Below are 10,291 nucleotides of genomic sequence, written 5' to 3'. Positions count from 1 at the left end.
AAGATGAGGTTGATGTTCTGCTAATGCGTGGATGTACTAATATACATCTGGCAAGGGAAGACAATTCTACTGTGGACATTGTGACTCAGTTTTTTGTATAGCATATTTGTTGTCCTAGCACAGTAAGTTGAATAATTATACTAATTAATTTTTAGCCCATCTAGGTTTCCTATAGTATTCAACAAATCACCAGCTACATAAATTACATAAGCAATACCTCATTGTTATCCCAGTTATATTCAGATATACAAATTTAATACCTTTTTCCACAACTTGTTTACTGGTGGTAGAACCATCACTTTCAATACTTGTCACCATTTTCCTCTTCTGCTTTTCTTTGTTTTTAATCGATAAAATATGTGTTTTCTTTTCTCTCTTTTCATTTGCAGAAACTGGTGGCTTTTCTTCAGTCAAACATTCTGTTGGTAGTTCTTTTGACACTTTTTTTTTGTGGCTTAGTCTCTTAAATGTTTTGTCATGTATGTTTGATCTGGTCTCATTTGTTACACTACATTTTTGTGTGGCTTTGACAGTTTCACTCAAACATGAAGTTTGGTTTGTGGATTCTTCAGGGTTTGTATCATCTGCTTTGTCTGGTGACCCATCATCAAGTGTAGATAAGAATGAATTATCTTGATTTTTCTTTGGGCTCTCCAACTCATCATCATCAGAGGTATTACCTGCAGCATTATTACACAGACTATCATTTTCAGTGTGAACACTAGATGAATCTGCTGTTGGTGTCTTTGGGATATATGTGATTGTTAGATGTTTTCTAGCCTCTGATCGAGTGTGCCGGTGGACAGACTGTGAAGAAGATGACACAAAACCTTTAGGTTTCTTTGTAAATGTTAGCATATATTTCTTAAACTCTTCCAGTTGGGACAAGAAGTAGTGAAGATTACTCAGCGTCTTTTTTGGCCTGTTTACTGTCAAAGTTGTCTTTATACTGAAAAAGATCAAATATAGTCAAATAAGTTCTTCCATGTGTACATGTACTTATGTACCAATACATGTTTGTGTATTCCTTATCCTGTGCTATGGAGAGGCATTAAATTTACACATGTATATATACAATGTACACCTACCGCCTGTTTGCTGATCCACTATACAGTGGACTCTGTCTAAACCGGATTCTGTGTAATCCGGATGTCTGCGTAAACCCCTCCATTTCTAGGGGCTGTAGAAATCCAGAGCTCCAAATTACACAGCTTCCAGCTACCATTTGTCTCTTAGGTATAAATCTCTGCCCAATCTATATTCTGTCTACTCCGGACTCCGGATCAAAAATCAAGAATGAAAGAACCGTTCATGCATTAATTACCTCTGTCTACACCGGATTGGGATTTGATTGAACGACGGGCTAGTTGAACAATGATCGTCAATTGCGAAGTAATCTGTGCTCTGCTAGACTAGTTTGAGGAATAACTTGATCTATTATAAATCCTAATCCAATATAAATGTAAGTGTATATGAACACGTCATCAGTAAATTACTGAAATCATACTTTTAAAACATTTTCCTTTTTTAACTTTCAAAATCACTAGTTCTTTTTAGTGCTTGTAACAGTGGTGAATAGGTGAAACACAAAACATATAAATGTAATGATACATGTACACAATTATATTGAGGTCGCCATTGTCAGGATTTTCTATCCAAATAATTAATGGGAAATTTTACTAATGTATGAAATGTTACTACATGTATAGCGCACAGCAGTAAAACTGTTAACTAGCAGAGAGACTGGTATGACATCACAAAGAATAACAAAATATCATCTATCTATAGCCATAGTCTGTTTTTAGTTTTTAAATGAGGTGTGTCAATGTAGGGGAAAAAAAGGAAAATTGTTTTGTGCATGTTTTTTCTTCTGCAAAATTAAATAAAAAAATTGCATGATTATGGGAGACTAACCTACATGTACAATGTAGGCTTACAATGAATGGCAATCACGGGACTGTGTTGAAGCCCAAAATGTTCCAACTACTGAATAGTGTGTTGTAGCAGAAATACATGTATATATGGAGAACAATTGTTGAAGCCCAAAATGTCCCAACTTGATAGGTACCAAGTCGGACCAAAATGTCCCAACTGCTGCATATACGTATGTACGTGTATGTATGCATTCATGTATGGATATGTGTGTGTGTGTGTCGATCAGGCCTTTCCCCAGGATTTTTTTAAGGCGCTTACATATTTAGCATCATTATAACACAAATCAAGCCAAAAGAAGTGGGGTAGTGGGTTAAAAACAGTTAAGTGTTCATTGATGCAAACAACTATTGTTTTTCTACGAATTTACATCAAAATTTACTTCTGTGTAATCGTATTGTTTAATGTTGCAACGATGTCTCTTGACTCTGAAGCATAACGTATATTCGCGCCGAGAGTTTTCCTCAGTTCAGCCAACGAACATTCTTCCTAATGTTCACGAACTATTTGATTGGTGTCCATCATGTCCATTTGGTTCAACATGAAGCGCACAAACCAGTGTAGTGAACATTTTGTTTTCACTTGGTCTGGCTAAACTCAGCCCTTGGGATAGCCTACATGTCTTTTGGCCCTGAACTGGCATGTGTATTCAAATTGACATGCATTATCGGTTTGTTTTTATTACTTTGGTTCAAAGACTTTACAAAATTAAAATTACAAGTTACAGATCTTCTAGACATTGAATCACCATCACATTGCTGTCATACATGTCGAATGCATGCCATTAAAATTAATAACCGTGATTATTAAAATAAGCAAACATCATAAGGCATATGTTGTATTCTGGATAACACCGTTTCTTGTTACCGGTCGAGAGATCGCTATTACCCGGTACGCTAATTGAATATTTGGTATTATTATACTTGAGGTGTCGAATAGATTATGTAACCGTTTGTTCACATTAGAAGATAGAAAATGGCTTAGCCAAAATTGTAGCCACTTGCAAATTTTATTTGTCATTTTTTGTAAAAATAATTTTTAATTACCCAACAATGGCTAAATTGGCTAACGACAGTGCAAGCCCTGGATGTTTTCAGTGTGTGTTTTGGGAAGGGGGTGTTAGGATGGAAATTACTGATTGCCAACTTAACTGTACTTTTAAAAAGTGCTTCACCTATCGTTTATTCAGTTAAATAGTACAGTTGATTCTGTCAATGGGCATTATCTTTGATCGGCCTTGAAGCTTGCAATTGATTGCTCGGCACGGGAATCCTGTTACGCATAAGTGCCTTCCTGACGGATTAGGGGTCCCAGTAGATGTGGTAAAATTACCAAACACCAATTGTGAGAAGACGACTGGTCCATTGTTAGGTATTTACGAAGTTTTTTACCTGTCTTAGTGATTAGGTGTGCTTTATATACTGGTACACAAGTTGTTTGCAAGAGGTAGAAGACTGCCACGCTCGTACTTGTTATAATTGGTTTTCTAAAGCACTTCAAATCAAGGCGTAGCGGCAATTGATTTTAAGGCGCTTCTATTAACACACTGGCGCAGGGAATAATTAAATCCTTTCTGGCCTCAAAAACTGTTCCATGCCATTGCTGGGACTCGAACCTATGGCACCGAATCGCCCTCAAATTGCAGACTTGCCACGATACCTCATGAGCTATTAAAGGATCCATAAAAAGGATACTTTTTAAGTCAACCAAATGCATGGGGCCTACAAGTTACGCAATCGATCCCGCTTACGTGCATGAAACAGTGGGTAGAACTGGCACTGGCTAGTATGTATTGATGTATGAATATCTTTATATTGTATGCATGTTAAGGTTGACAATTACATACATAGATACATGTGTTTGTGTGTATAGATACATGTGTTTGTGTGTGTGTGTATATATATATATATATATTCATTACATAATCATTGCGATGCCTTATTTCTGTTTGTTTTTCTTTTAGCAAGCCTAATGTTTAATTATCAAACACAGAGAACGTTACTGCATTTTTCTCTGTTTTCTTATCAATTATTGACCGTCATTTCGTTTAAACTGATGGGATTTAGTGACGTCACGTAATCCTATGACGTTGTATGACACGCAGAGGAATGCGGAAATAAACAGTTGAAACATTACCAAGACAAAAAATCAAATCTGAGACATTATAACCAGTAAGAGCAACAAAATCATATTAATAGCAAAATAAAACACAAAATGTGATAAATTTGAACATACATTTATACTAACAGTTACCGATTACCTTCAAATGCATTTTTTATTTGTAACATAACATCCTGAGAGTGCCGATTCCAACTGCATTTTGATGTATCATGTACGTTTCTAAATCTGCGATATATTCTATACACAATTTGACGATTACTGACCTTGTTTTTGTCGTATTTGTGGAATTAAACTCGGTATGACTAAAGATGTTATCTTTTCGCTGAAGGACAGCAAAACGTTTTTTTCACAAGTTTGTGCTTGTTTACATTAGAATTAGCAGTTGACGTTGCATTACGTTATCTACTCATTTATTGGATAGAATTTTGTCTAATCTTTATTGTAACTGGTCAGGGCAATATCATTTTTGATGGACCGGTGAGACCGTCTCAGGGCAATATCACTATTTATGGGCGTTAATTGTTCAATACATTACTCTAATGATGCCAATCGACTACGTAAATACACGTGGACATTATCTAACTGATCTTATCAGTAAAGTTGTTTTTGATGCATTGCTGTTAATGCTACTGATTGATAAGATACAAATAAGATACAAAAATATTATTATCGGTTCACTGTATATGCACTAATTTACACCGAAATTGGTTAATTTTAATAGGTACTTCATACATAGTTCGTTCTACACAATAAAATTTATTAATACTATATGATCGGGACTTTACGATCAGTTTGTTCTAACCGGTAGTTTCTTGTAAGCGTATACGTTTTAAAAGTACTTTACCGTATATATATATATGCAATTAAGAAAATGTCCATGGAAAAAATACATATATACCATATTACCAGTGATCAAAATATATTTTTGTAAAAGAAGAACAGGGAAATCATCATGTGGGTTGAGTAGTGGTAAATACACTGACTGTAAGATAAGTACGAAGTATAACTATAATTGAAAGTCAACATTAATTGATCTGAAAAACTGGGACATAGCCAAATATGCATGCATCCATCTATCTAGTAGCTTGCCTGATCTGCAGTCGGTCTATAGGATCAATCCCCATCAATGGACCCATTGCACCATATATCGTTGCAGCCATTTAGTGCACCACGAGTGCTATATCAAAGACCGTGGTATGTGCTATCCAGTCTGCAGGATGGTGCACACAAAAGATCCCTTGCTACTAAGGGGAAAATGTAATGGGTTTCCTCCATAAATCCCTATGTACAAAATTACCAAATGTCTGGCATCTAATAGCTGATTAATAAATCAATCAATGTGTTCTAGTGGTGTCGTTAAGTTCTGCTGTTAAGTTTTCCAACCTGCAGGAAGAATCCTTCATCTAAGGCACTGCCACATTTGAAAAAAAAAATATCGACTGCCAAGGGGACTACATGTACCTTGAAATATAACAGGCAGGCATGCCCATAGAACACCTCTGTCCTAATTAGGCTAAGAACTTTTTGATCACCCCTCATAAACCTTTAAAACTATTTTGTTGATGGACTATATATAACAATCATTCTAAGAATACTGTATGCTAAAGCAATACTTGTCCCCATCAGGGCCCAACAAATGTTCTTATCTCTTAAATTCAATGGCCATAATTCTATGAAATTGGGTAAATCGCCATAAAAGTTAAACTTAATTTGTAACAGTACATGATAAACGTATATACAAAATTTCATCTCAATATCTTGAGACACTGATTGGGGAAAAAAGTCTGAAACAATTGTTTTTACATAGATCAAGGGCAGGACGTAGCACAGTGATAAAGCATTCGCTTGATGCGCGGCTGGTCTGGGATCGATTCCTACTCCAGCTAATGCACCACGACTGTTATATCAAAGGCCGTGGTATGTGTTATCCTGTCTGTGGGATGGTGCATATAAAAGATCCCTTTCTGTTAATCGAAAAGAGTAGCCCATGAAGTGGCGATAGCGGGTTTCCTCTCTTAATATCTGTGTGGTCCTTAACCATATGTCCGACGCCATGTATAACCATAAATAAAATGTGTTGAGTGCATCGTTAAATAAAACATTTCCATTTCCAAAGTTCAAGGACGTAACTGTGTCCAAAATTGCCATGAAAGTGAAACTTGATCTGAAACAGTACATGATAAAGCTATACACAAAATTTCAGCTCAATATCTCAAAGCATTATGAACAAAACATCTGGAAAACTATATGTGGGACAGACAGACAAACGAACAGACAGAAGGATGGAGATGAAATAATAGTAATATAATATACATCTATGTAAATTAAATGATGCATAGATATGTAGAAATAGCTGTAAGATTCTTACCATTGATAAATTTGAAAAAACTGTTGCAGCTGATCATCAGCACTGAGACTTGTTTCCACGAGGATAGCATTGAACTGGACAAGTGTCTGCGGGAGGACAACAATGAAAGATTTCCCCTCTTGACCATAATCTGGCAGCTCATCCGGCATGTTTCTAAAAGTAAATATCATGGTGTAAATCATTTATCAGATCTGCAGTGAATAACAATTAATAATAATAATTTAGTTTAGTTTATTATTATTATCATCATCATTATCATCATGACACTATTGTAGCTACATGCCCGTACCAGCAAGGCACACAGTTTGGAGATGTTTTTTGTGTTTATTCCCCTCAGTAATCCTGACTAAAATAGTAACAGTGATTTCTAAACAAAACAAGTCATTTTATTTGTTAAAAATAACTGACCAGAGATCACATAATGGCTTGACTCACTGTACAAGTGATCTTTGTTCTGAATTTTTTTTTAAAGTAACCGGTAGTTTCATCCAAACTACATTCATTCATTCACAACTTCTGTGTTTCAGGTTTTATATGGAATTCCACCAAAGTTCCTTTGCACTGATACAAATGGAAATGATTTTCCAATGGGATTAGTACATGTAACTGTAAAGGTCAAAGCAGACCTTTACAACTTTGTCGCATGCACTGATCTGCACACACATGTGACAACAAGCAATTTTAGTCCAGCAGTGATTATGTGACAGTCAAAATGGCAGCAATCGACTTACATGCTGTTCTAGCAATATACATTATATTAATGTGTCGTCAGTGACAATGTAGACTCTTACAAAATCGTGTTCTTTGGTCGAGAGGTTGGCTTCTAAGACGTGAAGCAATGGGAGTAGTCCAGAACTTGCAGAAAGAGTAGTTACTTGAAGATAAGGAAGGATTTTTAGCGTTTCCTGCGAATCACTCCAGAAACTTGTAAGATTTTGGTTGACATTGTCAGACCAACAATTGTCAAAAAGGGCACCTTTATGCGCAAAGCAGTTACCGTTGAATAAGAGACTGTCAATAATTACAATTTCTAGCAACATGTGCTGTGTAACGTCTCAATTTTAATCAATACTCATTACCCACATTGACATTAACATGTCCCTAATCAGGGATACTGACAGTGGGGAGTGTGTATTTCCATATTTTTCACCATCAACAGATGATTTTATTTTAAATGTGTTAGCTAGGATTAAATAGGGTTTAGTTATGTCATATGACACAGACTACATGTATATTAAAAAGTTGCAAAATATAATTTCATTCAAATATAGATTAATTAATTTCACGTGCACCCCTTCCTTTTGGCTTTGGGGGATGATGTGTCAAAAAGACATGGCATTGTCTGTCACATCACCACTAATTCATCCTCTTTTTCTGTAGACCACATGCTGCTGGAGGCTGCCATTGGCAGTTTAAATTATTACATCAACGTTTTGTTACATCGAAGGAAGGAAATGTTTTATTTAATGATGCACTCAACACATTTTATTTACAATTATAATATATATGGCGTCAGAAATATGGTTATGGACCACACAGATATTGAGAGAGGAAACCCACTGTTGCCACTTAATGGACTACTCTCTTCAATTAGCAGCAAGGGATCTTTTATATGCACCATCCCACAGACAAGGTAGTACATACCACGGCCTTTGATATATCAGTCGTGGTGCATTGGCTGGAATGAGAAATAGCCTAATGGGCCCATCGACGGGGATCGATCCCAGACCGACCGCGCGCTTTACCAGTGGGCTATGTCCCACCCACTTGTTACATCAAAGACACACACGTTTGCGACAGTGAGCAATTAGATGCAATTACATGCAATAAAATCAAACATGTTTGATTGGAGCAATTTCAATTGCATGCAACAAAAATTGCATCACAGGCTAGCACACACGATGCAACGATGTACAATTTTTGTTGCATGCAACATAAATTCCACCTTGTCGCAAAAGTCTGGGGTGGCCTTAACATTGTGACTTACATATACTTTCACACTACCAATAGCTGAATTTGCTTGGGAGTCAGAATTGTTTTGTGAAAATGTAGGCTAGTTTTCCATCCAGTGATTTTCCAGTTATTCCCCTTAATCCGACTTTTTTCCTTATTGGGCAAGACATAGCTCAGTGGTAATATAACCATGTGAACGAATGTAAGTATATTTTCACTGGCTGTAGTGACAATGTGCATGTCAGCCATTCATATAACATGTTATTACACCATCCAACATGCCTTGAACATTTCCAATACTTTTAATCTATTGGAAATCCTTGAAAATGTCTTTAAATGTTTTTATTTATAATCAAACAGAGCTGGCAGTGCAATGTGACCTCAGTCATTATAATTCGATCAAGTGGTCAAATAATGACATTTGATAGAGAGGGTTGCCCCAATATTCGACCAGTAGAAAAACTTGAGGATATATTCCAAAAATAAACCCACAAGAACCACAAATGTACTCGTTTTACGTCTTTTGGTGCTATTTGCCAGGATCGACTTAGACAATTATTTTTTATTTTATTTTCAGTTTAATATCTTTATCTGTAAATGGAGACCAAAGAGATTGTTCATCAGTAATTATGTGTGCATACGTGAATGTATATGCAAGCATGCACGTGCGTGCATAAATGCATGAATATGTATTACAGTTGTTAAAATCAACAGTTTTGGGATTTAGTTGTTTACATTTACTATAAAATAAACTTCAAAGTTTTGTTTTATTAGTTAATTAGAAAGTGGTCGAATACTGGGTCATCTGGTCGAATACTGCATACTGTTCATTGTGGCACTCAAACCCAGTCTAAATGTTTTGTTTGAACATTACTACATGTAATTCACCTGATTGTGTTTGAACAAAATCTTGTGATTATTTTTTTTTATCTTTTACGCAATATGAATTTCAAGTGAAATCACAGTAAGATATACCATCGATGTCCCTAACTGTGTTATATATGCTTTCAACTCCGTTCAGATTGGTTTCTCGTGCACGGTTCGCACAATCAACATCTGATTTGTTGTCGTCTGCTAAACTCATTTGTTATGTTCTAGAACATTTTCATTAACATTAAAGTTCAGACAAGTAAGTATCTAAATACAAAACTTTACAAACCCCTAAAACCATTAATTTTACTAAGTCGTTTTTGTTTATTCCTTAAAATTCCTGATATCAGGTCTACATGACTCATAGAAACTGACTTATAATGGAGTAAAATGAATTAATATTTGGTGCATGTCATATGACCTCACACGTGCCAGATCATTTAATTTTTTATGATTTTTAAGCCCCTGTTCTTAGAATTTGTTTCAATTATTATATTCGATCATATTCCAAAGGTATGCTACATTTTTGTGCGTCTACAGTAGTGAATAATGTTCATATAATCCATTCATAACAATTGTAAATAATTTTGTGTTTATAATTACTATTAATGGTTTTTTATTTTTTTTAAATGATTTATTATTGTCCCCAGGTCACTGGCAATGTCAAGGATGGGGTGCCTTGAATCACTGTCTTATATTGTACAATATTTTTAAATAATTATACATAAACAGTGCATACACTGTGGCATATAGCCAGAGAGAAAAAAAACACTGATGAAAACCCAGACCTAAATATCAGTGTCATGGGAAAAATAAAATAAATCTGGGGAAATTCCATGAAAGCAATACCTTTCTTTATATAATTGCTGTACAGAAACGGTTTATTATGTTTCAATACTTTAGTATTGTAACAAATATTCAATCCTTGTACATCTTCAGTATTTTCAAGGTTTTGGTTTTGCTGTATTAACAGCAGAGTTCGACAAATCCGCTAGCCCGACGCCCGTGGCTAGTGGTTTTTAAGTTCGGGCTAGTGAGAAATGCAAC

General features: G+C 35.5%; 1 protein-coding gene across 1 annotated transcript in view; it reads right to left on the bottom strand.

The window, feature by feature from the left end:
* Nucleotides 1–10,291, bottom strand: part of LOC121368233 (zinc finger protein 267-like) — a 92,834-nt gene that overhangs the window by 67,652 nt on the left and 14,891 nt on the right. Inside the window, exons 2-3 of the mRNA XM_041492870.1 lie at nt 6,422–6,574; nt 261–949 (exon numbers count right to left, since the gene is read on the bottom strand). Of these exons, the coding sequence (XP_041348804.1) occupies nt 261–949; nt 6,422–6,570 (838 nt within the window). The 5' untranslated portion in view covers nt 6,571–6,574. The remainder of the gene's footprint in view (nt 1–260; nt 950–6,421; nt 6,575–10,291) is intronic.

The sequence above is a fragment of the Gigantopelta aegis genome, chromosome 3 (assembly GCF_016097555.1).
Source record: "Gigantopelta aegis isolate Gae_Host chromosome 3, Gae_host_genome, whole genome shotgun sequence".
Taxonomy (NCBI): Eukaryota; Metazoa; Mollusca; class Gastropoda; order Neomphalida; family Peltospiridae; genus Gigantopelta; species Gigantopelta aegis.
The sequence above is the reverse complement of the archived record's forward strand: the minus strand, read 5'-3'. Positions and strand labels throughout refer to the sequence as shown.